This window comes from Malaclemys terrapin, chromosome 14 (assembly GCF_027887155.1).
Source record: "Malaclemys terrapin pileata isolate rMalTer1 chromosome 14, rMalTer1.hap1, whole genome shotgun sequence".
In the NCBI taxonomy this organism is placed as follows: Eukaryota; Metazoa; Chordata; order Testudines; family Emydidae; genus Malaclemys; species Malaclemys terrapin.
The window spans coordinates 623981-651970 of NC_071518.1; the positions used below are offsets into that span (position 1 = coordinate 623981).

Sequence of the window (27990 nt, forward strand, 5' to 3'; positions counted from 1 at the left end):
CCCTGCACCGGCGTTGGGGGGGCAGACGGCCGTCAGGCTAACCTCCCCCAGGCCCCGCCCCTCAACCTCGTCGCCGGCCGGTGAAGCGGCGCCGGGAGGCGGAGCGCGGAGGGGTCGGTCCGCGCTCGGGGGAGGCGGGGCCCGGGCGGCGGAGTGACTCCACGGACGGTCGGGACAGTGGCAGCTCCGGTCCCTCCAGCAGGTAAAGTAGTGCCTGAGCCCCCCCCGCCCCCCGCCCGGCTCAGGCTCCTGCTGCCCCAGCGCGGCCGCTGACACAGGGCGGCGGCCGCGTCCTCGCCGCGGTAACGAGTCCCGCTCGCGCGGATCGCTCCGCCGGCCGGCGGTGGTGTGACGGGCGCGCCGCCGCCATTTTGGCGCCTGGCTCCTGCTGCCCAGTCGCGGGGACCCGGCCGGTGAGTGGGGGCAGCGGGCGGTTACCCCGCTCGGCGCGTCCTCCGGGCCCGTCTGACCGAGACCCCGGCCCCGGCTCGGCCCCGGCCCCGGCTCGGCCCCGGCCCCCCTTTGCCGCCCCCCCCCCCCGGCGCAGGATTTGTTGCCCCGCTGTCTGGGGGTGGCCCCAACCCCCCCCCGCCGGTCCCGACGCGGGGCCGCTCCCTCCCCTCCCCCCCGGTCCCGACGCGGGGCCGCTCCCCTCCCCTCCCCCCCGGTCCCGACGCGGGGCCGCTCCCCTCCCCTCCCCCCCCGGTCCCGACGCGGGGCCGCTCCCCTCCCCTCCCCCCCGGTCCCGACGCGGGGCCGCTCCCCTCCCCTCCCCCCCGGTCCCGACGCGGGGCCGCTCCCCTCCCCTCCCCCCCGGTCCCGACGCGGGGCCGCTCCCCTCCCCCCCGGTCCCGACGCGGGGCCGCTCCCACCCTCCCTTCCCCACCCCCAGTCCCAACGTGGGGCCGCTCCCACCTCCTCCCCCCCGGTCCCGACGCGGGGCCGCTCCCACCCCCCCCCTCCCCACCCCCCCGGTCCCGACGCGGGGCCGCCCCGCCCTTGGAAGTGTGTGCAAGGCCTGCAGACGAAGCAAGGCTGGGAACCACTTGGCCAAGTCCAGGCGCGGGAGGTCTAGGCCAGGGCGGTGTGTTTGTACCGCGCCTAGCATCGGGGGGCCTGGGCGATCACTGCACTGCACAGACCAGCAGCAACGCAGGGCCCCTACGGAGGGAGCAAAGTGTGTGTTTCGGGCCTGGAGGTAGCGGCGTTTCCCCTGCCAGGTCCAGCCGCAGGTTCTGTAATGCTCCCCGCGGAAAGTGAGGGGCAAGAGGCTGAGCAGGGTCCCCGTCTGTTACTCTGAGTAATTGTGGTTGTGTGTCCCCGGCACCTGCAGCACCCCTGGTCTCTTCCCTGCTCTTACCTTCCAGTTGCTGAAGTCCAGTTCGTCCATCGGATGATTTAGTTGCATAACATTATACTAAACTAGTAAAACCAGAATGTTGGAATATTTGTGTGCTACTTGGGAATAGTATTTCAGATATTTTTGATATCACCCCAAGGGTTGGTTAGGCAGATGCCTTTACACTTTTATCTTTCTTTTCAGCTCTACTTCTTTATCGTTTATTTTTGTCTTAACTTACATTTTAAGATATTCAGCATAGGGTCTCCTCCTCATTTGTCTGTAAAACGTGTGCATACTATTTATGAAACTCTAGATAAGTCTTAAACATTTTACATATATTAACCTTCCATTGAATACATCTGCATCTGGGATGGAATATACCAGAAATTTTGCATCACCTACAGGAGTTTTAAATGTGATTAATTCTTGGATACTTCATTACCAAAAGATATTGACAGATTTGAGAAACTGTAGAGAAGAGCATAAAAGTGATTTGAGGAAATGTGGAATGGGCTACATGTGTGTATGTTGGTTAATTGATAGGTAAGTAGTGGGAGAAAACATGAGTCTACAAGCATGTGACAAAGATAAACATCAAGGAGGAAATGAAATTATCGAAAGACGTAAAAAGTGATTCATGAGTGATGTAATGAAACTGGGGGAAAAAAATTGACTGTGTATTGTTGACAATAACATTGAGATATGTTAGATTGTGGAATAGTCCATCAAGGGAAATGGTAGAAGCCTAGTTACTTCCCATATTTTAATCTGAAATAGACAATTAATCCAGACTACATATATAGGGACCTATCTTTTACAATTTGAGGGATGGATAAAATGATTTTCAGTAATTAACCATTGCTTATTCCTAGCAATCCATAGTGTCTAGAGACCCTGTCAACTGAAACATTGCATCTGTCGGAACACTTTTACTACTATTGGTGTAAGTAACATTAAAAATAATATAACTCAAGGATTCCCAAACTTTAGTAGCAGGATTCACCCACTCTCACTTGCAACCCTATAAAATTGTTTACATGTAAAAGTAATATTAGGAAGGTATTGTAGTCTAGCCATCTTCTAATACAGTGCAGCTGCTGGAAATGAGGCACTAGCACCGTGTGACCAGCCGGCTCTCTGGGCAATCAGCAACCTCTGTTAGAACTGAAAAAGATTAGAGGGAAAATTAATTTTACTTTGTGTGTTTGATAGTCACTTTCACTGTTTCCCTTGTTTTTGTGGACTTTTCACAGGCATCAGGGAAGAGAAAAATATCTTTAGGAAACTGTCTGCAAAATGACAATTTGGCAGGGACTCAGACATGCCTGTGACCGGAGCCTACTTTTAACTTTTTTTTTTAATTGGCTAGATTTCAATTTGACATTGTCTGTGTAATAAGCCATTGCTACTTATGCAGTATGATGTGTCTTACATACATATAGACTGTAGTGACAATGAAAGAAACTGACTTAACATATATTACACTGAAAAGGATCCATGGTTAAAATTGTCAAAAGTGCCTAAGGGACCGTGGAGCCAAATCAATGGATTTAAGCTCCTAAATCTCGTACGTACTTTTTGAAAAATTTATTCTGTCAGTTAATGTGTCTATTTTAAGGTTTTATAGCCTAGCCGATTGCTATAGTAACTGAGCACCTTCCACATAATATCAATAGCAAAGTCCCTAGTGGACTGGTTCCTCCTCCCTTTTTGAGGTAAAGTCTGCTCGGGGCGCTTTGTTTTTGTTGTTTGGTCTGTTACAGACGTTTGGGTGGTGGTGCGGGTGTTTGATCAAATGGGATATCCATGTTAAGACTCATGCTTGCTATGATGCAAAGTTTTTTTTCCAAAGAGGAAGATTTTGCAGCATTTCCTAAAGATGGTCAGACTGAATTGCCTAGTTCATTTAAATAATGAAACGGTTTGGGCACTTTGCCTGTAAAGCAGATGGCTGTACATTCAACTGTAAGTTTAAAACAAGTGTAAACTTAAATTAAAAATATCAAATGTAAAATTATTTTAAAACATTGATTTGTGTCCATTATGGGAGTTGCACCTAGTGGAATAAGAGGCAGGTGCTAAAACAGGAGGAATTACCCTTTGAGCTGCAGAGATAGTTTATTGCCTTGTTCCTTGAAATCTGACCCATGCTGTGCTTGTAAAAAAATTCAGAATTTAAAACTTTGTCAGTTGGTAACTATGCAAATCTTCCAAGTATGTATACCACGCTCATCACTATTGGACAAGAGGGTTTTGTTAAAATATCAGAAGCTTGAGTTTGGGTCTTAATGGAATAATAGGTGTGTGAGAAACTAGAAAATCTGTAAATCCCTCCACGTACTTAGGGAAAAGAGCATTAAAAGCCATGAATCCCCTTTACTGCATTATAAATGATGCAGGACTTTAAGCTTGGTCTTGTGTGACAAAGGAAGGAGTAAGAACAGCAAAACAAGGATAATCGACTTGAAAAAAAGCAGACTTTAACAAACTCAGGGATGTGGTAGAAAAAATCCCATGGGAAGAAAATACAAGGAGTTTAGGAGAGCTGGCAGTTTTTCAAGAAGACCATATTAAAGGCACAACTGGAAATTATCCCAGTGCAAAAGAGAGAGAGCAATAGTGGCCTCTTACTACCTTCCTATATCAGGAGCTCTTTAATGACCTGAAATCAAAAAGGAATCCTACAAAAAGTGGAAATGTGAACCAAAAAGGGCTGTTGTAAAGAGGACAGTGATCGATGTTCACTGAAGGCAGGACAGGGAGTCATGGGCTGTGTTCCGTCTAAGCTGCGCAATCGGAGGGCTGCCCAGGAGTGAGTCAAATGCCGCACACTTGATTAGCAGAGCTGCGCACATCCAGTAGCGTGTGTTCAGGTGCCTCTCCCCCTGCTGTTTTGCTGCCATGTTGCTCTACCCTCTGCTTTGAGCCCCTGGCCAGCTGCTCCCAGGACCCTCCTGCTGGCTGTGCTGAGTGGGGGGAAGAGGGGAGTGCTGATGTCAGGGTGTCCCATTCCCCCTGCCCCATACCCCATCTCTGTAGAGCAGGGGAGAGGGGCTCTGGATCAATGTTTATAGTAGGGGTGCTGAGAGCCTTTCAACCAAACTGTAAACCCTGTATATAATGGAAACCACTTCAAGTCACAGGTTTCAGAGTAGCAGCCGCGTTAGTCTGTATCCACAAGAAGAACAGGAGTACTTGTGGCACCTTAGAGACTAACAAATTTATTTGAGCATAAGCTTTCGCTCAAATAAGTTTGTTAGTCTCTAAGGTGCCACAAGTACTCCTGTTCTTTTCACTTCAAGTCAGGGAGTGCTGCAGCACCCCCCACACCCTTAGTTCCAATACCTATGGACAGGGCTCAGGAGTCAAAGCAGGAGAGAGCTTCTGAGGTCTGAGCAAGCCTTCTGGGCGGTGAGTGAGGGCCTTAGAGACAGCGCACGGCCCTCATAGACTTCCCCAGCAGTCAGCACACAATCTCTCTCTCACTGGCTCCCCTACCCAGGTACCCCATCTCCGCAGAGCAGGGGAGCTTTCAGTGAGTGCCTTAAAGAGACTGTGCACAGCGTCTCTCAGAAACTTCCCCAGCAGCCAGCACGCGTGCTCTCACTCGCTCACTCACTCTTGTATTGTTGTTGTTACATCTTGGTACTTCCTGCAATGTGCATATATTCTCTGTAATTTTAGTCTTTCAAAATGCATAGACCAGTCAAAAAAACTAAAATAATACATTTCATATTTATTTCTCTCTTACAATTAAATTTAATTCTCTGAGTAGCGAGTTCTAAAATGCCTAACCTCTCCTGGCTGGAGTAATTATCGCTATGGTAACTTTTTAAAAATATATATTATATCTAGGTTTTTTGTTTCTACTGGTGGTGCACCTCCACACATTACCTTGGTGCACAGAACAAAATTTATTCCGCACATAGATGGAAAAAATTAGAGGGAACATTGGTCATAGGTGTAATTTGCAGCGAGAGAGAGGTTGTAGGAAAATCGTTCTAACAATTGGGGTAATTAAGTTCTGGAACAAGCTTCCAAGGGAGGCTGTGGAATCCCCTTCACTGGAGGTTTTTAAGAACAGGTTAGACAAACACCTGTGAGGATTGGCCTAGGTTTACTTGGTCCTGCCTTGGTGCAGGTGGCTTCCAGCACTGCATTTCTATGATTCTGTGATGTGTTCCCCCAGGGTGCTGTGAAGATCAATATTTTCAGATTGTGAGGTGCTCAGATGCTGGAGGGATGGGGGCCAGATAAGTATCTAAGATGGATACAGATTGTTGTGGACATGGCATCATAATTTACGACTTTCCTTAAAGAAAGGAATATCTGTCTGATTCAGTTTGCCTATTCCTGAGGTAAGAGTGCTCTCTGCTCCATCAAACATCTTAGACTTTATAGGTGCTAGTGCTGTGAATACAAAATGTATTATTTGTATTACAGTAGTGCTTGGTGGCCCCATTGTACTAGACACTGTGCAAACCTGGAGTACGAGAAGACCCCATCCGAAGGGTTTACAATCTACATAGACAAGATAAAGGGTGGAAGACAGAAATCATTGGACAGTACCTTTGTTCTTAGGACTTCCTTATTTTTTATTTCTTTAGCCTTGTGTGTGCAGCATTTTACAGGCAACAAGAAAGGCAAGCCCCTGGGGAGTTTACACTCAAAATTAGGTGTGACATAGCAAGGGGTTGTGTTAAACCAGTGCTGAAGAATGGGGATGGGAGCACAAGGCTTGTATGCTGTCTGGTCTGTATTGCATTAGTCTCTGTCCCTGCTTTGGAATATGGCTAGTTGGAGTCCTAGCTGAGCAAAGCACAGAGATGCTATTGTGACAGGATGGCTAGGCTCCCCGGCACTTGTGCTGCTTGCTGTTCATCTGACTTCTATAAAATGCAAAACCCTATGTTAATAAAACATGTCCGCCTCTTTCTTCTCCCCTCTGCGCTGTTTTCAGCTAAAAGAGTTCCTTCCTTCCTTCCCTATAGGGAAAGGAGCAGCAGCCCCTAGTGCTGCTCTACTTCTCCTCTAGTATGTATAAAACCAAGCTGATCCACTTGCCTGTCAAGAGTTTTCAAGCCCTGAGAAAGGGCGAGGTGGCTCATCGTGATATCTCTGTGAATAATAATTTTAAAAATTCTGATATCTCTGCTTGTACAAATCTCACCCATAACGTTGCAGTTCTGTTTTAATTTAAGTTTTAGGTTTGAAAAAAAGCAGAATGAGTGATCAAAACCTGTTCACTCACTGACACCTTTACGTGAACGTATTTGGATAGCTGGACCCAATGTGGTCCTTAAATCAGGAAGATAAATAGTGTTCGCTTTGTTCTGGACACTATTTTTTTGCTTGTCAGTAAACTCATTTTGCAACCTTTTTTTTTTTCCTGCGTGGCAAAGCCACGTTCTTCATAGCAGGGAGGAGCAGGCAAACTTTGAACCTTTTAAAAATAACTTATCCAAGTGCAAAAAAACTTGAAATGTCTTGTGTGAAAACTGATTCCCAACCTGAACACCTAAACAACAGCAAAAAGCTGTACCAACTTTTTTTTGAACAAATTCCCTTCTGCCCTGAGACACAGCGTAAGAAATCTCAGCCCAAAGAGTAAGTTTTTAAGGCAAGTTGTTTGCCTGAAAATAGGGGCTTAGACTTTAAGTTCTTCCTGATGTTTAACTCCTCACACTCACATTACCGTTCCCATCCAAAAACATGTCAAATGAAAGTTATGGTTATGTAACAATAAGTACAAATGCTATGAAGAATTTTCCCATGAGTAAAAAGCTTTCCATAAAAGAATGGATATAAGAGTATGTATGAACTTTAAGGAGTTTAGTCTTGAAGATGTTAGTTTCTATGATACTTAATTTCAGTACCTGACTTTCACATCTACACTTGTGAAAATTCCTACTAGACATTCCAGAAACAGCCTGTACTGACATAGTTACCAATCAACAAACATCACCCTTCGTTTTTTTGTTACTTACATTTGTAATCCATGCCACACCCATCACCATAAAGTCAGAGTGCCTCAATTTAAAAAAAAAAAAAAAAGGTGAAACTCAAACAATTATTCAAGGAAAGCGAAATATGTTGCTTAGCAGAGGTGATCTTTTGACAAAGGAGGAACAAAACTACTCATATTTTGGGGATACTTTGTGGTAGGATTAGAGTTGCCTACATGAGTGGACTTTTGTACAGATCTCACTGTACTTTATATTGAAATATGTTTGTATATATTGCTAATATCTGTAGTAACTATGACTACATAACCACGTATTATAATAATGTAGGGGGGCGTTGATTGATTTTTAAATCAGTGATTTAAATGGCTGGTTTGGGGGATTTTTTTTTTTTTTTTTTTTTTTTGCATTTATACTTTATTTCCCCAAAGAAAAGTTTATTTTTATTGGTTCGTAACCACTCCCAGTCAACATGTTTTAACTACATACAGTCTGAACACAAAACCAGGTGTTCTTTGTTAACCAGGACAATACATTATATCTAGTTACTTAAGTAATTATATAGCTTAACATACATTTATCCAGATTCTTTTAATGTTTACATTTTTATGTTAGAAAATGATGAATGATGCATTTCTTATTTCCTGAATGAATAATTTTATGCTTATGATTTGTGTCGAGCTCCATTTGGATCGAAATTGGAATTCAATCCAAAATGTGCATTTTTTATTTTTTATTCGGTAAATAAAACTACCTTGGATACATAAGGAAAAATGTTTATCAAAATGTATTTTGCATTTAAAACTGAATTCTTAAAGAAAGGAGGTATTCTCTCCAATTAGTGTATTGAAGTGATTGTCTCTGATCACATCCATTAAGATTTTAGAACTAGCAGATCTCATCCTCTCACACCTAGCTTTTATTCTTATATTGGAAGAGGAAAATAACCTTTTCTGCTTTATCAACTCCCAACTGGTTTCTTAACTTTGCATGAGCTAGTCATTGAACTGAACTAGTTGAATAAACCAAAATGAAGAAAATACTCTCTCTCTCTCTCTCTGAAGCTGCAGCTTTTGACAGCAGTAGCCTCTGCTGGTTTATCAAATCAGCAAATTGATTCCAGGTGCTTAGTCAGTCACCAGTTTCAGTGGTTTGATTTTCTTTAAAACTTAGCAGCACACATACTGGTGGAATTTTTTTATTTAATAGATTATAGTACGGTTGGGTCTTAGCATAGGCGGTCATAATTTGAAACAGGTTTATATTTAAAAACAAATTGTTTTTAATCAATTTTTTTGTACAATTATATTCTAACTATATGTAAGTGTTTATCGTACACCTCTACCCCGATCTAATGCTGTCCTCGGGAGCCAAAAAATCTTACCGCATTATAGGTGAAACCGCGTTATATTGAACTTGCTTTGATCCGCCGGAGAGCGTAGCCGCCGCCCCCCCCTCTCGCCCCGCCGCCCAGAGCACTGCTTTACCACGTTCTATCCAAATTCATGTTATATCGGGTCGCGTTATATCGGGGTAGAGGTGTACCATATTTATCTTGTACAAATAAATTTCAGTAGTATACTAAAGTTTGTTCAATGTGTTAACGAGTGGTCCGTTATTAAATAAAAAGTTTAATGTGATTTTTCACACCATTTTAAAACAGAATGTTTGATCTGCACTGGGAATATAGCGTTTAGCAATCCTGAGCTTCTCTAACTTTTTACACATGTACCACGCTTGATATAGCGATGGTTGTTGACACCTTCGTTGTGTGGTACCATTTTGGATCACACATCATCCTGTGGCTATAGCAGCTTTTTACAGGGAGAAGTGATAGTTAGAAAGTATTTATAAATGTCTAATGAAAATTCAGTATCTCCTTTTGGTCTTCATTCCATCTGGGCCTCTGGCATGTTCTCTTCCAGCCCCTTACACACACTTGCAGGCACATGCTTGTAGGCTCTTCTGTATATTTTTCTCTCTGGCTGTCCCAGGATGCCCTGCCCCCAATCCTCCTGTTTAGTTATCTGGGTCTCTTGTTCCCTGGACATTCCTCTACCACTTTTGGCTGGCAGCTCATATATCTGTGGATGCTTCCTATTTCTTCTCTTATGTAGCTGTGACCCCTAGTGGGGCCAGCCACATTGGCTTTTCCTTGTTTAGTTGAATCTACAGATATTCATTCTCTTCCATTGAGGAGTCTGTCCAACAGTAGAAGCAGCTGGAAATGAAGGTACTAATTCCAGGTGATCCTCCACCTCTGTGGGCTGACAGCGAGGGCTTTGTTTGAGTGCCTCTGAGCTATATTACCGTGACTGATTATTCCCATGCTTCTCAAAGCTTCAATTTTGTTAACAGGCATGGTCGTGAATTGCATTTTTTGCTAATGTTGCTTAACTCCATGCTAACAGAACACTTTCTTGGAACATCCTTTATTTAATTATAAGTACTTTATATCAAAGGCCAGGTACACTCCCTAACATGTCTGTGGATTGAAGAATCTGGTCTGCCTACAGGACGACGAGATTGTAAGGAGTGGCTTAGCTAAGTGCTGGGAGATCTACCAAAGGGCAAAGAGAGAGGTCTTTCTCCAGGCCAGGGGTTCTCAACCAGGGGTATACATACCCCTGGGGGTACACTGAGGTTTTCCAGGGGGTACATCAACTCATCTAGACATTTGCCTAGTTTTACAGCAGGTGACATAAAAGGCACTAGTGAAGTTAGTATAAACTAAAATTTCATATAGAATTTGTTTATACTGCTCTATATACTGAGATGTAAGTACAATACACCTCAACCCCAATATAAAAAATCTTACCGTGTTGTAGGTGAAACTGCGTTATATCGAACTTGCTTTGATCCGCTGGAGCGCTGCTTTACCGCGTTATATCCGAATTCGTGTTGTATTGGGTCGCGTTATATCGGGGTAGAGGTGTATTTATATTTCAGTTCATTTATTTTATAAATGTATGGTAAAAATGAGCAAGTAAGCAGTTTTTCAGTAAGTGTGCTGTGACACTTGTATTTGTCTGATTTTTGTAAGTAGTTTAAGTTAGGTGAAACTTGGGGTCTGCAAGACAGATCAGCCTTCTGAGAGGGGTGCGGTAGTCTGGAAAGATCTGGAAAGATCACTGTGTGGTGATGAAGCTGCTCCTGAATCAGGTCCATAGAGAGCTCCTCTTGTGAGCTTCATACAGTGCTAGGAAGGCGGCTGTTCTCTGGGACCAAACGTTGCCTCCTGAGTGCCTGGCCAGCTATATTTCTTTCCCACTCTATGGCCTTAGTAAGGCCAACCAAAGATTTGATGAGTGTAATTGTATATCTGCTTCTGTGGCCTGATTAGAAACTCTTACAGCACATAGTGCTAACAGCTAATTTTTGGGAGGGAAGCCCAAAACCAACCCTAGTCTATGTACAAGACTTTGTTCAGCTTTTCATTTAACATCCGTTTCAAGTGCTAAAACATTCTAATTAGGAAGGGCATTCTTAACAATGATGCTAATTAACCACTGGAACAATTTACCAGTGGATTCTCCATCACTGACCATTTTAAAATCAAGATTGGATGCTTTTCTCAGAAATCTACTCTAGGAATTATTGTGGGGCAGGTCTCTGGCCTGTGGCTATGCAGGAGGTCAGACTAGATGACCAATGTGCTCTCTTCTGGCCTTGGAAGCGGAATCGGTGACAAAAGTCACTCATTGTGGTGTGATTATGATTGATAAACATTTGTTTTAAACTACGATTTTCATAGGGCCTAAGGGAGTGAGGGGCCTAACTGGCACCTCACAACTGTAAATGCTTCTGAAAACCCCACTCTTAATCCCTAACAAAGTAATTGAAACCTCATTTAACCAAACAACTCAAGGCAACCTTACCTGCTGCTAATGATGCCTTCATAATGAAAATGGCCAAGACTTGTGCAGAGAGGCTTTTCCTTTCATTCCACTGATTGCTCAGACACGTGCTGTCCTGCCAATCACAAATTGGTGGAACTCTAAGGCACCTCCTATTGTCTATCTTAGTGGAGTTTATTCATCATTGTTCACTTTGTTTACAGAGAAAATGGAGGTCTGCAGTCCCTCCTCCTCCTAGATGCCAGGTGATTGGCTGTGACTGGGATGGGGAGGAGCTAAACCAGGGTGTATACCAATAGGTTTTTAAATATATATATATTTTTAAACATTAAATACATTTTTCTTTAAAAAAAATCAATTTTGAAATTTAAATTTGAAATGGACAGCCTATAAAGTTTAAACTAGGTTCAAAGGGGGAAGGTGACAAAAGCCTAAGGGTAAATATGAGGAAAGGTGACTGACAGAGGGTAGGAAGTTGGGGTGTGTTATTAGGGAAAACTTTCTAACTATAAAGATGGATAGAAACTGGAACAGGTTACCAAGGGAGGTTGTAGAATCCCCATCATTGGAGGTGTTTAAGAACACCTCCAAAGGATGGTCAAGGTCAGTGATTCTCAAGCTTTTGTACTGGTGACCCCTTTCACATAGCAAGCCTCTGAGTGTGACACCCCCCCCCCCTTATAAATTAAAAACACCTTTTTATATATTTAACACCATTATAAATGTGGGAGGCAAAGCAGGGTTTGAGGTGGAAGCTGACAGCTCACGACCCCTCGAGGGGTCCCGACCCCCAGTTTGAGAACCCCTGGTCTAGGTTTATTTTGCCCTTCATCAGCATTGGGGGATGGACTCAATGACCTCTTGAGGTCCCTTCCAGCCCTACCGTTCTGTGATACTGTGGCCTAAACTATTCAAGCAGTACATGTTTGCTGTAGAAATTTTAAAGAAAGCCAAACCAACTGAACTGGTGGAGGTAACTGGATAAGCGCATGCAACAAGAGTGAGTGCTAAGCCAGCTTTTAGCAGCAGGAGACTCTTCCAAAAGCAAGCTATTCCGCTGGTTAGGAAAGATAGAAAATGTGGCAAAAGACCACCTTGGCTTAACCACGAGATCTTGCACGATCTAAAAAATAAAAAGGAGTCATATAAAAAATGGAAACTAGGACAGATTACAAAGGATGAATATAGGCAAACAACACAGGAATGCAGGGGCAAGATTAGAAAGGCAAAGGCACAAAATGAGCTCAAACTAGCTACGGGAATAAAAGGAAACAAGAAGACTTTTTATCAATACATTAGAAGCAAGAGGAAGACCAAAGACAGGGTAGGCCCACTGCTTAGTGAAGAGGGAGAAACAGTAACAGGAAACTTGGAAATGGCAGAGATGCTTAATGACTTCTTTGTTTCGGTCTTCACCGAGAAGTCTGAAGGAATGCCTAACATAGTGAATGCTAATGGGAAGGGGGTAGGTTTAGCGGATAAAATAAAAAAAGAACAAGTTAAAAATCACTTAGAAAAGTTAGATGCCTGCAAGTCACCCGGGCCTGATGAAATGCATCCTAGAATACTCAAGGAGCTAATAGAGGAGGTATCTGAGCCTCTAGCTATTATCTTTGGAAAGTCATGGGAGACGGGAGAGATTCCAGAAGACTGGAAAAGGGCAAATATAGTGCCCATCTATAAAAAGGGAACTAAAAACAACCCAGGTAACTACAGACCAGTTAGTTTAACTTCTGTGCCAGGGAAGATAATGGAGCAAGTAATTAAGGAAATCATCTGCCAACACTTGGAAGGTGGTAAGGTGATAGGGAATAGCCAGCATGGATTTGTGAAGAACAAATCATGTCAAACCAATCTGATAGCTTTCTTTGATAGGATAACGAGCCTTGTGGATAAGGGTGAAGCGGTGGATGTGGTATACCTAGACTTTAGTAAGGCATTTGATACGGTCTCGCATGATATTCTTATCGATAAACTAGGCAAATACAAATTAGATGGGGCTACTATAAGGTGGGTGCATAACTGGCTGGATAATCGTACTCAGAGAGTTGTTATTAATGGTTCCCAATCCTGCTGGAAAGGCGTAACGAGTGGGGTACCGCAGGGGTCTGTTTTGGGACCGGCTCTGTTCAATATCTTCATCAACGACTTAGATATTGGCATAGAAAGTACGCTTATTAAGTTTGCGGATGATACCAAACTGGGAGGGATTGCAACTACTTTGGAGGACAGGGTCATAATTCAAAATGATCTGGACAAATTGGAGAAATGGTCTGAGTTAAACAGGATGAAGTTTAACAAAGACAAATGCAAAGTGCTCCACTTAGGAAGGAAAAATCAATTTCACACATACAGAATGGGAAAAGACTGTCTAGGAAGGAGTACGGCAGAAAGGGATCTAGGGGTTATAGTGGACCACAAGCTAAATATGAGTCAACAGTGTGATGCTGTTGCAAACAAAGCAAACATGATTCTGGGATGCATTAACAGGTGTGTTGTGAGCAAGACACGAGAAGTCATTCTTCCGCTCTACTCTGCTCTGGTTAGGCCTCAGCTGGAGTATTGTGTCCAGTTCTGGGCGCCGCATTTTAAAAAAGATGTGGAGAAACTGGAAAGGGTCCAAAGAAGAGCAACAAGAATGATCAAAGGTCTTGAGAACATGACCTATGAAGGAAGGCTGAAAGAATTGGGTTTGTTTAGTTTGGAAAAGAGAAGACTGAGAGGGGACATGATAGCAGTTTTCAGGTATATAAAAGGGTGTCATAAGGAGGAGGGAGAGAACTTGTTCACCTTAGCCTCTAAGGATAGAACCAGAAACAATGGGTTTAAACTGCAGCAAGGGAGGTCTAGATTGGACATTAGGAAAAAGTTCCTAACTGTCAGGGTGGTTAAACACTGGAACAAATTGCCTAGGGAGGTTGTGGAATCTCCGTCTCTGGAGATATTTAAGGGTAGGTTAGATAAATGTCTACTAGGGATGGTCTAGGCAGTATTTGGTCCTGCCATGCGGGCAGGGGACTGGACTCGATGACCTCTCGAGGTCCCTTCCAGTCCTAAAAAAAAAAAAAAAAAAAAAAAAAAAAGAAAAAAAAGCTGCAGAGAGAAGATTTTCTCTATCAAAATCCTGCATCCTGGCAGGGGTTAGACCAATGGCTGTAGAACTGATAAATGAAATTGTTTTTAATTGTTCACTTTATTAATGTAACTTCATAAGTAAAGTTTTATGAATGAAACAATATTCATTCATAAAACCGGTTACCCCAATAACTGGCTAATTAACAATTAAGATGCTTGTTAAGAGCCATAGCTGTTCAGTCAGCTGCCTTTGTAAGTTTCACTATCAATCCAATTCCTGCTTAAATCACTAAGACTTGCACTGTTTCGGTATTGTAACTTCTGTTCACCATTTATTACACTTGTCTATATTGTAACTTCTGTTCACTGTTTGCCATATTGTAATTCAAACCCCATTTTAAAATGCTTACTCCATTTTGTAAGGGCTTGCTGCAACCTTCATTTTTGCAAACCCTGCTGTAATCTTATTAGTTTAGTTTAGTTTAGATGTGTGAATGAGGTATGTATGGATGATGGAATCAACCTCCAGCCTGTCCTGATTAAATAGAGTTCAAACACCAACGGCTGAAGATGCAGACGAGCCCTAACAAAGTAAGAAGAATCCACCCTAAAAAGAAAAGGTACAATAGAAGGAAGATCAAAGCCCGGTCCAAGGCTGAAAGTCATGTCTGCAATTGACGGGTGATCAATCACCAAACCCAGAGGCAGCGTGACACAGCAAGACCTATAGACTCTGGATTCAAACTAAAGCCTACAAAAAGGATGGGTGAGATGGAAAACTTTGGAAGAAGGTAACATTCTGCTGCCAACATGGAAGGGCATCGGTGCATGTCCAACAGAGACCCAGCTCGTCCTTGTGCCCGGCTTTCCTGGCCAGTTACCGCCACAAGCTACGAACCCAAGCTGCAAACTCAAGCCACAGACTCAAGCAGGACTGGTAACTATGCAGCAGCTGCAGAACATCTGATGGGTGTGTGTGTGTGTGGATATTAGGTATAGTGTGTATATGTGTGTGTGTGTATAAGGATTAAGATATTAGTTATTGGTCATAAATCAAATTATAATAAATGTGGCATCTTTATCTTGTCCCCTTTAATAAGATCCTGCTAGTTTTTATTGGTATAACATGGCTCTCAACCTTTCCAGATGACTGTACCCCTTTCAGGAGTCTGATTTGTCTTGCGTATGCCCAAGTTACACCTCACTTTAAAACTACTTGCTTACAAAATCAGACATAAAAATACATGTGTCACAGTACACTATTGCTGAAAAATTGCTTTCTCACTTTTACCATATTATAAAAATAAATCAATTGGAATATAAATATTGCACTTGCATTTCAGTGTATAGTACACAGAGCAGTATAAGTAAGTAATTGTCTGTGAAATTTTAGTTGGTACTGACTTCACTAGTGCTTTTTTGTATCCTGTTGTAAAACTAAACAAATATCTAGATGAGTTGATGTACCCCATGGAAGACCTCTGTGTAAGACCAGGGCCGGCTCCAGCATTTCGGCCGCCCCAAGCAAAAAAAAAAGCCGCGATTGCAATTGCGACCGGCGGTGGCAATTGGGTGGGGGGGGAGCCGCGATCGGGGGCAGCAGTTCAGCGGTAGGTCCTTCGCTCCTAGAGGGAGTGAGGGCCCTGCCGCCCTCGAATTGCCACACATGCCGCCCCTCTCCCTTGGCTGCCCCATGCACCTGCTTGTTAAGCTGGTGCCTGGAGCCGACCCTGAGTTAGACTAGCTGACCCTTGCCGTCCCTTCTAACCCTATGATTTTAGGATTTCTCAGCAGACCAAGCTGAACCTGACTGTTTCTCAATTTTCAGCGAGCTAGATGTGGAATTGAAAAAGCAGGAAATCTGGTTTTCCTTTTCCAATCTATGAATAAAAACGATGTGTGAGAGAGAAGAATTTCTAGTGCTAAAATCTTAAAGGACATGGTGATGAGAAACAGTGAGTTCAGTTCATTAACTGAAGATAATGCTTCCTTTGCTTAATCATTTAGTTTTAAATACAAATATTTAATATGCTGGGTATAAGGTAGTTACTGAAAACCCAGTTTTTAAAAATGCTGGTTACGTGCAATTTTGATTGAATCCCAGTTTCCATCTAAATAGAGCTTGACCCATCACAAAGACAAATTAATCTAGTTAATAAGAAAAGTGTCATTCACCATTTTCTAACATAAAGTAAAAATCATGAATCTGAATGTTAAGCTACAGAATTGCTTAAAAATAAATGTATCAATATAGCTTTTCCTCCTGGCTAGCAAAAATTATCACCAAATTGAGTTGTAAACCATTGTGTTTGAATGGGTACCCAACAATGAGTCCGCTTTTCCTTTGGAAAATAAAGTACAAATACAAAACAAGATTAAAAGGTTTTATTTAAATCAGTTTCCTGCTTATGGATTCATGATTAAGGCCCTACTTCATTTGCAATATTGCAGATCCTGCAGTATTAGGCTTCCACCGCAATTTTGATTTTTATTGGCTTACTTTGAACAGTCCACTATTTTACATACATTTTGAGGTTTGCAACATTAGTATTTTGAGGTCTTCCCCATTAGTATTTCCCACCTTAACTTAGGTAGCTTTGGCAATACAGTACGCCCTGAGTATAATGCCCTTCACACTAGCGAACCTTGGACTATACCGAGCCCATCCCTGGATCCTACCATTGATGCCAAACCATTGATGCAAACCATTAAATCTTTGGAGATGTGTTCTTTCTAGCCATCAATCGCCCAACAGTGTAATGGATTTGACACACTGGGCAGACTTCAATGCAAAAGAAAAGCACAGCGAAGATGCAGAGCAGAATGGGTTTTTCAAGGAGTGTTCAAGGAAACAGTAGACAGGAAACTGAAGGAACGCGACTGGAACACTGAGGAGTGGGTTGCCAGACCAGCTAAGCAAGGACCAAGGTTCACCCAGCCCCCACTGTCCTTTATAACAGCAGTTTGGGTATTTGGACTTGTCTACACTGTGGGGGAGGAAGGGGGATTGATCTAAGATACGCAACTTCGGCTACGAGAATAACGTAGCTGAAGCTGACATATCTTAGCTCGATTTACCTTGGGTCCTCACGGCGTGGGATCGACGGCCACGGTCCCCCAGCGACTCCGCTTCCGCCTCTCGCTCTGGTGGAGTTCCAGAGTCGATGGGGAGCGTGTTCGGGGATCGATTATCGCGTCTAGACGAGACGTGATAAATCGATTCCCGATAGATCGATTACTATCCACTGATCAGTCGGGCCCTTAGATGTGAAACAAATGAATGTGTTATCAGTGCAGGGGCTCCCTCTGGAGGCAATCCCTATATTCAGCCGTAAAGCTAAAGCACAGCTTTCTCATACACATTTTTAAATTATCTTGAAGAGTTTGGGGATTTAGCTGCAGTTCTACAGTGTTTTCCAGAGTTAGCAGGGATAGCAAAGCTACCACTAGCAATCTTGCGTAATTTTGTGGATGCTGAGTGTGCAGTATCTCGGTACGGACAGGTCTTCCCAAAGCAAAGACAGGGCATGATGGAGACTACTGTAGCAGGCTGTACTGCATTAACATTCAGTGGTTGTAAATGTAAAAGACTAAAGGGACTGAACTTGATTTCTAAAGCAGTTGTGTTAAGACTTTGTCTTCTGAATTTTATATTGTGCCGGTCACTTTTTTTGGCTGTAATATAGCTGAAGCAAAATGTCTGGTTATCAAAAAAATTCAAAGGTATAACATACTACTTGAGTGTTTATATTGTTCCAGAAAACTTTTCGTTAACAAATAGGTTTACTCCGGCTTTTCCAAATTACCGCAGTTAAAGGTCCATTATCACTTTTCTGTGATTTTTTTCCATGTCTTGTCTGCAGCTCAGCTGCCATTATTTGACAGTGATCCTGCAATTCAAGTAGGGCCTTGTTCATGATTGAAATGGGTGATTTAAGCCAGTCCATTCAGAAGGAACTCCTGTTCCCAGGCCTGTGGAGCAGGATTATTCCACTTGAGGTGGAGTGTGGGAGTGCCCTGAAGAGGAAGGGTTGGTTGCTCCAGGGGGCTGTAGCACAAACTGCAGAACAGAGGCTTTTGTTCTGTTCATGCCTTTCAGGCATCTAAGTTTGGCGAATTGGGCAGCTCTCCAGCTGGAGGAGGTGATGCTGTATTGGCGAGGACACTTGAGGGCTGCAGGAGACCCAGTGACCCTCCTTTTTTCTTCCTGCAGGAACTGGACGTCATGCTGGGCTCCGGGTTCAAGGCCGAGCGTTTGCGAGTCAACCTGCGCCTGGTTATCAATCGCCTCAAACTGCTGGAGAAAAAGAAAAGTGGGTATCTCGTGGTGGTAGCTGCAGGGCCAACCCTACCGTGCTCTCTGCCTGACCCCAGCACTCGCCGCTCTTGCTAGCTGGGCCCAGCTGGTTGTGCCAGCCCTGCTCCCACAGCTGGTGTTTCCATCTTGTTGTAAAACTTCCAGTGTTTGAGAGGCTGAGGACTGGGGCAGGGAAGATGTAGGCAGCTGCAGAGCCACGTATCTGGGGCTCTGCTTTCCCTGGAAATAGAATTGGCTCAGGGCTTAAATCGTGCCCTGTTCCCAGGGTGTCCTAGAACTAAGAATGGCTATATTGGGTCAGACCAAAGGTCCATCTAGCCCAGTATCCTGTCTTCCAATAGTGGCCAATGCCAGGTGCCCCAGAGAAAATGAATAGAAGAGGTAATCATCAAGTGATTCATGCCCTGTCACCCATTCTGAGCTTCTGGCAAACAGAGGCTAGGGACACCCTCCTTGCCCATCCTGGCTCATAGCCATTGATGGACCTGTCCTCCAAGGATTTATCTAGTTCTTTTTTGAATCCTGTTATAGCCTTGGACTTAACAACATCCTCTAGCAAGGAGTTCCACAGGTTGACTATGCATTGTGTGAAAAAATACTTCCTTCTGTTTGTTTTAAATCTGCTGCCTATTAATTTCATTTGGTGACTTCTAGTTCTTGTGTTATAAGAAGGAGTGAATAATACTTCCGTATTTATTTTCTCCACACCAGTCACGATTTTATAGACCTCTATCATATCCCCCCTTAGTTGTCTCTTTTCCAAGCTGAAAAGTCCCAGTTTTATTAATTTATCCTCATACGGCAGCTATTCCATACCCCTAACATTTTTGTTGCCCTTTTCTGAACCTTTTCCAATTCCAATATATTTTTTGAGATGGGGTGATGAGATCTAGAAGGTGCAGATTGTCCTAAGGTCTCCCCACTAGTTCTCTCCGGCATGTGACCAGTAAGACAGGACCTTGAGCTGACAAGATGCAGGGGCTGGTACTTTTGAAGCAAGCTCAAGGGCTATGTGAGTGATCATTCCTCCCTTGGCACAATGGCCTTTAACCCCCAGCCTGGGGCTTGCAGTGCAGGGGGCAGCTTCTGTGCCCTGAGGTGGAATCTCAGGGTGACCATGCTCTTCCTCCCTAGACATTCGGGCAGAAGGATGCTCAGTGCCCCCATTTTTATTATTGCCCACGGCACCCAAAGCCTGGAATCCCTGGTCCCTGTCCAAATGAACTGGTGCTCTTGAGTGTGACAGAGTAGGGAGGCCTTGGTGAGGATGGGAGAGGGCTCCACAAAGCCATCGCCAGAGGAGAGGAAGGAGCTAGTGAATAAGATGAGTTCCAATGCTGGTGGTAGCAGGGCAGCTCTTGGCCACTGGGTAACCAGCGCTCATGCCTTGTCCTGTAGCTGAGCTAGCCCAGAAGGCAAGGAAGGAGATTGCAGATTACCTGGCATCAGGGAAAGATGAACGAGCACGGATCCGTGTGGAGCACATCATCCGAGAAGACTACTTAGTGGAGGCCATGGAGATCCTGGAGCTGTACTGTGACCTGCTCTTAGCTCGCTTCGGCTTGATTCAGTCTATGAAGTAAGACCTTGAATACAAAATGACCTGTGGGGGAGTGGGGGCGAAGAACCTGCTGGGACCTGGGGAGGAGTTATCTAGAGTAAGAGTTTGGCATGGGCTTCCCATAGTTTGGAGGGGGGCTGGGGTTGTCAGGCTGCTGAGCCCTCTGAGGATCTGTCTACACTGCGCTTAGACCCCGTGGCTGGTCCATGCCAGCTGGTTCGGGCTAAGGGGCTGTTTAATTGCAGTGTAGGTGTGCAGGCCTGGGGGGAGCCAGGGCTCTGGGACCCCCCCGCAGGACCCCAGAGCCCAAGCTCCAGCCTGAGCCTTCATGTCTACACCACAGTTAAACCAGCTGTCAGTGTAGACACACCCCTAAAGATCTGCCCTGGCTCAGGCAGACTGTCCGCTCCTCTCAGGCCTGGCAGCTCTGGAGCTGCACACACAAGCAGCAGAGCTGGTGGGTAAGCTACGGATTCGTGTCTCTGTAGGGATCTGGACACTGGCCTGGCGGAAGCCGTCTCCACACTAATCTGGGCTGCCCCACGACTACAGTCTGAAGTGGCCGAGCTGAAAATTGTGAGTACAGCTGTGTCTGCAGTGCTGGTTGTGGGGCAGTCTCCCCGGCCGCTGGGGACTGTTGACTGCGGCAGAGGTTTATATTCCCAGCCTGGGCTGTGTGGAACAAGAGATGGGTGAATCTCTGTGGGGAGGACTGCACCCTTGGGGTCAGAGTAGGGTGACTGATTGGGGCACCCAGGGCATGGGAATGAGAGCGCACCAGTGCGAAAGCCACCATGGACAGGAGTTGAGGTGTGTGTGGAATTGTGGGGAGGAAGCTTTGTATGTATTCTGGTTGTTTTACCTTCTTTTGATGCATTGGGGGTTGGCCGCAGCTGGGGAGAGGACAGCCTGGGAGTCCGTCGAGGTCATGCAGAGAATCTTTCCTTGGATGGTGTTTCTTGTTCACATGCTCAGGGCCAACTGATCACCAGACTTGGGGTTGGGAAGGAATCTTCTCCCATTTTCAATTGGCAGGGACCTTTGGGGGCTTTTGCCTTCCTGTGCAGTCTGGGGTGCGGATCACCTGCTGGAATCATCTGGATATATCAGATCTAATCAATTCTCTGCCCTGCAGAGGCCTCTGGCATTGGTGCACCTCAGTCTCTTTTGTTTTCTGTGACACACAAGATCTTAGTCTCCTGAAAGTTGAAATGGCTTAGTGTGACTAGAGTCACTGGGCTCAATATAGGGGTACCTGGGGAAATGTCATGGCCTGTAATAAACAGGAAGTCAGATGATGAGCTGGTACTAAACTCTATGAAACTATGTTGTTCTGCTCAAATTCTCCAGAATTTCTTTTCCGCTGCAGGTTGCTGACCAACTGTGTGCAAAGTACAGCAAGGAGTATGGCAAGCTATGCAGGACAAACCAGATCGGGACAGTCAATGACAGGGTAATGGCCTAGCAGAGAAGGCTAAGGGACAGGGTGGGGGCTGCATGTCACATACAGACACGCTGCTTCGGGGAGACATCGCCTGGGTTGTTCCCAGGGTGCGTGTCACATTGGGCAGTACTCAGAGCTGAGAGAGCGCAAGCAGCCCCCCTTACGGAGATGCTGCTTGGGGCAGGTCTGGGGCGCAGACTTGCAGAGGCATGAAGTACGCAGCAGGCCGACACTTCCTGTCCAGCTGGCTGCAGCTGGAGGAGCAAGACCAGTGAGCAGAGTCTTCTCCAGCAGCCCTGTCCTAGGGGGCAGCCTCACTCTGGAGCCCTTGCACCTAGCTGCCCAACAGCTGCGTGCCGGCCCAGGGATGCCAGCTCCTGGCCGCTGCCATGCTGCTGATGGCTCTGTCCCTGTGTTCCAGCTGATGCACAAGCTGAGTGTGGAGGCCCCCCCCAAAATCCTGGTGGAGAGGTACCTGATTGAGATTGCGAAGAACTACAACGTGCCCTATGAGCCTGACTCGGTGGTGATGGTGAGTGGGGTAGAGCTGGAGACCTCTGAGCTGGCATCTTCCCCTGCCACTCTTCTGACAGCCAAACCATCTCCCTCATTCCTCTGGCACTGCCATGCGCTTTGCAGCAGCCCCCACCCTGGGCTTTGAGGTAGCCGTGAGCTCTGTCCTCTCATCTGCTCCTTATACACGTCTCTCGCGGGCGTTGGAGTAGCCAGGAACCCTGCCTCTTGTTCCCCCCTTCCCATACGCTGCTGTAGCAGGCACGAGTGCCACCCCTAGTGAGGGGGGGTCTCCTTGACACTGCAGCGGCAGCCACTGGCTCTCTGGGTTAGCGACACAAGCCCTTTCTCCCCCCTCAGGCTGAAGCCCCGACTGGTGTTGAGGCGGATCTGATCGACGTCGGGTTCATAGATGACATGAAGAAAGGTGGACGTGGAGGAGGGGGCGGTGGGTTCACGGCCCCGCTGGTTGGTCCTGATGGAGTAGTGCCAATGCCTATGCCCATGCCATCGCCTTATCCACCTCTGAAGGGACCGGTGAGTGTGTCTGGCCGCCCGGGAGCCTACACACTGACTAAAGGGGAGGCGTAAGTAGCGGGGGCAGCCTGCTAGCTGGCGGGTTTGAAGGATGTCTGCGGGAGAGGCACTGCCTGGGACTGAAGACATTGCCAGTGTGGCTGATGTTGCCCACTGCCCCTTCCATAAGCTCCAGCAATCTTCCTCTGTCTTAAGAGAGTGAGAATCCTGCGGGAAGAGAGGGTTCTCCCGTCTCTGACTGGGGCATGCTCTCACTGTGCAGCAGCTGCTTGAAGCCCTAAGCCCAGATGGGGTGAAGAACTCAGGTAAGTTCGGTTAGGTGGTGAGCACAAAGAAGACCCTGCAGGAACTTTTTGCAAGCCAGTGAGGGGAGGGGGAAAGGACCAGAGGTCTTCAGGGGAAGCCTGTAGGAGTGGAAAGACATCTGGGGGAAGGTTCTGCCTCTGACTGTGGAGCCTGATGGGCTCTCCACAGGGCAGGCGAGTTGGGAGGCAGTCCAGCCACTCAGCCGCAGGATCAGGTTCCCAGCAAAGGCTCCACTGGCGCCTGTGTGTGTTCTGCCCGGATAGCCTGGGCCTGTGTCCGGGCTTGGGGCAGTAAACCTCTGGCCATTCAGTACAGGCCTGGAAGGGTCTCTGCCCAGGTTCCCGGAGAGAGTCCTGCATCATGCTATGGCCCCTGCATGTGGGTGGAATGCTTCAGGATCTGGGACCGTGGCATTCTTTCCTCTCTTGGCCGGATAGCTGCGTGCACTGGAAGATGTAATGTTCAGGTTTTAGTACCTGGAGGCACTGGATTCCCCATGGCATTTGATCTGGTGAATAAAACCATTTCTGGTGTGCCGAGGCTGGGCTTGCCACTGCAGTGTCAGTGTCTGAGGCGTATTTGAGACGTTTTCTTCAATGTGTTTCCAGACATGATGATGGTCACTGATGATACAGTGAAACCCAAAGCTGCTGCACTGTCCCACCGGTTCCACCCTTGGCTCTGCTGACTTTCCTCTCCCTGCTTACAGGAGATCTTCAATGGCGTACCTGTGGGGACTTACCAGCCTTTTACCAACATCCATCCACCTCCGATCCCAGCAGCTCCCCCAACATATGAGTCTGTAAGTGCCTGAGCCTTCTTTATAAGCAGCAGCAAGAGTCCTGAGAAGAGGGCAGAACAGAAGCCAGAGGGAAGGAAAACTTTCATTGAACACTTCTTCCTCCCAAACCCTGCTCGTTTCTGAGCGGCTGGTGCTGCTTGCATTGCAAACTCTGCGACACGTGCAGGGTTCCCAACTCAGCCCCTCTGGACAGGCTGGGGCGGAGAGCTGGCCTCTAAGCACTGAGCATGTTACACTTCATGGCCTTGGTGATGATGAATCTGTAGCAGACTCTCCTGAGCTGCCATGTATTTAACAGGCAGACTGTGAAGGGTCTGCATCTGCAGCCACCGTTGGTGTTTGACTTATCCCTCTTGGATCAATTTAATATTTAACCTTAAATGAGAATTTTGGCTGACGCCAGCTTATATGGTTTATACAGAACAAACTCTTCCTTACCCCTCACCGAGTTGTTGAGGGGACAGGGAGGGAGATTTCAGCTTGGCCTTTCTGAGCATACAGGTGTGTGTGGCTACAGTGGCCCCATCATGGCTTTTCTTCTGTCCTGTGGCTAGCATCCATGTATCTGTCCTTGGACTGTACTGAGTGGGGTGGAGGTGGGCGTGTGGCTCGGTCCCTGAGCATGCTGGCCCAGTGCCCCTTGTCATAGAAATGCAATAGCTGCTGCTTGGAGCTTTGTGTCCAAGTTCTGTTGGTTTGGTTGGATGGGACATTATCTAGAGTGGGTTCTCTCCGTGCTCCTGGCCAGACCTTGGCCCCACATCAGGTGGGAACAAAGGAGGGATGACTTCATCCCTCCATGTGGAACTCCAGAATTTCCTTGCTGCATGCGGCTTAGCTTCTTACCCCTGCCTTGTGAGCGAAGAGGAACAGTTCGGGGCTTGTCTTCTCTTTCCCCTCCTTATGATAAATATTTCAATTCTGCATTTGGATAAATCCTGGTTATCCAGTTCCAGTGTCCCCTGAGGACAGCTGCTTTGTCATTTGGGCTGGAGAACATGCCCCTTGTATCAGGAAGGGAAGAGAAATGTATGGGGCATGTCTGTGCTGGCACTGGGGCTCACATGTGACTGCTTCCCATCCGAGCAGCGCAGAGGGGAGCTGCCTGTCTCCACGTGGTGCGGGTGCTGTGGTCGGTGAGGTACACCTGGAGGACAGCCCCACGCATTGCTTGCTTGGAGTCAGGTCTGGGTGTGTAGTGACCATCTGTCTATTTCAGGTTGATGACCTTAGTACTGACAAGGATGTGTCTTCTGCACAGGTGGCTGGTGAGTACGCCAGGGAGGCACTGGGGGCCAATGACAGCCCGGGGCATGGGTTCCTGGCATCACTAAGAGAATGTTCCCTCCTGAGAGAAGCTATGTGTCTGGTTGGAAACATTCTCCCAGAAATGGAGCGGGCTGTGAGTCCAGACTGGAAGCGCTAACACATGGGGATGATTCAGAGTCGGGTGGCCGAAAGGACCAGCGGCTTCCCCGGCGGGGAGTCCAAAGCCTAAGACTGTTCAGTTCCCAGCAGAGAGGAGTAAGGTGATGAGAGCTGTAAAAGGAAAGGAGTGGGGTAGATATATATATATAATGTAATCACTGATACAGGAGAGGGCCCTGTGCGCCTCTGGCCTCTTCTCTACGCCTGGAAGTAAGGTGAACATTTTTAGTGATGAGAGTAATTAACCATTGGAAAACTTGGCCAAGGGCTCTGATGGGCTCTCCCTCACTGACGGTTTTTAAATTGAGAGGTGGTTGTTCTGAACGCTGTGCTCTAGGAATCATCTCTCTGGCCTGTGCTGCATGGGAGGTCAGACTAGATCAGTCTCCCTTCTGAATCCGTAAGAACAAGGGGGCACAGAGTGAAATTAAAAGGCAACAGTTTTTAAACCGATACCAGGAAATACTTTGTAAATGACATAATTAACCATATTCTGCTGCAGAAGAGAGAGGAAATGGCACAAGGAGTTGTAGGAGAGAAGGGGATGTTTGAGAACACCAGCACTGATCCTGGCTTCTGTCAGAAGATGAGCAGCAGTGATAAAGCTTTGCTGCTGACCACAGATCCACATTCTGTAAAGGCTTCTGAGCTGCCCACATGCTTCAGAGTAAAAGCTCATCAGCAGTTCCCCACCAATGAACAATTCGATGCGATGTGCATTTCTGAAGCACCCTCCATCAGAGTGGTGTCTGGACACACAGCAGGGGCATTGACCATAGGCAGAGATGGGATTCCAGATTAAATGGGTCCCTTGTCTGTTCCAGCCTGCTGCTTCCAACAGTGTGGTGGAGCTTTCTGTGCTGAGGAGGATAGTCCAGATAGTTGGTGGTGAATGCTGATGTGTGGGTTGGGCCCACAGGAGCTCTGGGGTTGGGCTCCTATGCCCCTGCTCACTTGGCATTCGAGAGTTAACTAGGTTGACATGAAGCGCACTTTGGAGAATGTGACGTTTGTCTCCTTGGGCTGGCAGAAGGGATGGGCTTCCGGAATTCAGAAACTCATTGGCCTGGGACTTGCATAAGAACGGCCATACTGGGTCAGACCAAAGGTTCATCCAGCCTAGTATCTTGTCTGCCGACAGTGGCCAATGCCAGGACTTATCTGTATTGTTCAGGGCAGTTTGACCTGCAGAACTAACTACACTAGCGCCTTGTAGCAGGGAGTTCTACCTCCTAATATGTCAGCTGTTGGCTAGAGACTGACCCACCCATGACCAGGCGTGTTCTGCCATAGAATGCAGCTTCCTTCAAGTGTCTTCTATGATCTATGGGATCATTCTCACCTGAGACCTGTTGGGGTTCCCCAGGGTATCTGAATGCAGCTGGAGCTGTGTGGTTCAGCGGAGTACCAAATGCTGTGCTGCACTGCGGTAGCTTTCTGGTGCCAGGAGTCTCAGTGCTAAGCGTGCTCTCTTTTAAAAATGTAGGAGTTCTGCAGCCTTTCTGATAGGTGTCCTGGTTTGCTTGGCCTTAGCTTTTCCTGGAGTGGGGAGCCAGGATAGGAGCACTTGTCCATAGCTTGTAATTCTGGGTTTCTCATCATAAACAGGTCCTGGGCCTAAGCCAGAAGCCTCTACAAAGCCAGGAACTGGCGCTCCAGATATTTATGATAACTTTGTGCTGCCTGAATTGCCATCTGTGCCCGATACATTGCCAGCGGCATCTGCTGGAGCCAACACCTCTGCGTCTGAAGATATTGATTTTGATGATCTTTCTCGGAGATTTGAAGAGCTAAAGAAGAAAACCTAAGACTGACTCAGCTGTAACCAGTGTGTGGTCTGGGAGCTGGGACCATGCTGCTTCTCTGTGAAACAGACTCCCCTAGAAATCAGTTTCCTGTATTAACCTAAAATGAATGCTCTTTCTCTTGACCTCTCTTCCTGCTGTACTTATACCAAATGCTGCTGCTGTCCTGGTATCTGCTGCTCCAGGAGGGGAACTGTGGGGGATCCGGTAAGACTGGAGCAGGGAACAGCTCTGTCAGTCAGTAGTTCCACAAGAAAGCCTTGTTCTGCCTTCTGGGTTTGACTCCTGGTTCTCTCCATGGCTCTTGCAGTGTCTCCCACAGGGATGGAGAGGGAGGGAGGATGAAGAATGACAAGTGTGGGTCCAGATGGAGAGTCACCAGAGGGTGCCCACCTCACACATAGGGCACAGAGTGCTGAGGGTGATGGAAATCCCTTTTGAAAGGGTCAGGCAGAGATGGGGAATATTATGGCAAGTAGAAGTAGATCTTCCTAGAGGTTTTGCTGCACCTTATACTTGCCCAATTCTCCTGGCTCCGCCGTGGATCCAGTTGCAGAGTTTATCTAGGAAGCTGATGGCCTGGTTTAGTCCCACTGGATTCTCAGGGAGTCCTTCGTGGCCTTTACTGCTTTATTTGGGTGGGAGGGTCTGTTCCCTTTTCACAAGAGGGCAGTGCTGTACAGTCTCTCCTGTTCGTCTTCAGCCTGCATCTGTTGGGAGTGCACACTGGCAGAGCAGCGGATAAAGAGCAGGGTTCTAGTTGGGCGCTTGGCAGCAGCGTTATTGGTGCCACTGGACTCAGCGCAGCTGAAGATGCTTGTGGCCAGACCAGAGATCAGTAGGCAGAGCTCCATCATTCTCCATCTACCCCGTCGCTAGCCAGTTCTGCTCTTGCTCACTGGAAAGGCCTTTAGAAGACGACTGTTGCTCTCTTCTGTGTAATGTACCTGTACATAACATTTTCAAACAGATTTTCTTTAATGGTTTTTGATTCGTTTGTATCTTGTAGATTAGTTCCTAATAAAGTCCAGGACCATAA

At 46.5% G+C, this 27990-nt stretch overlaps 1 protein-coding gene across 2 annotated transcripts; it reads left to right on the top strand.

Moving 5' to 3' along the window:
- Positions 1–42: 42 nt before the first annotated feature.
- IST1 (IST1 factor associated with ESCRT-III) lies at positions 43–27990 on the top strand. 2 transcript variants are annotated; one of them, XM_054048658.1, is made up of 10 exons: positions 43–202; positions 18451–18550; positions 19954–20134; positions 20605–20692; positions 21486–21569; positions 21982–22092; positions 22434–22610; positions 23626–23718; positions 24938–24986; positions 26755–27990. In XM_054048658.1, the coding sequence occupies exons 2-10, from the start codon at positions 18463–18465 to the stop codon at positions 26952–26954; spliced, it is 1071 nt and encodes a 356-aa protein (XP_053904633.1). In that variant the 5' UTR covers positions 43–202; positions 18451–18462; the 3' UTR covers positions 26955–27990. The 2 variants fall into 2 exon arrangements, with proteins under 2 accessions (XP_053904633.1, XP_053904634.1); XM_054048659.1 differs by lacking the exon at positions 43–202 and adding an exon at positions 314–413.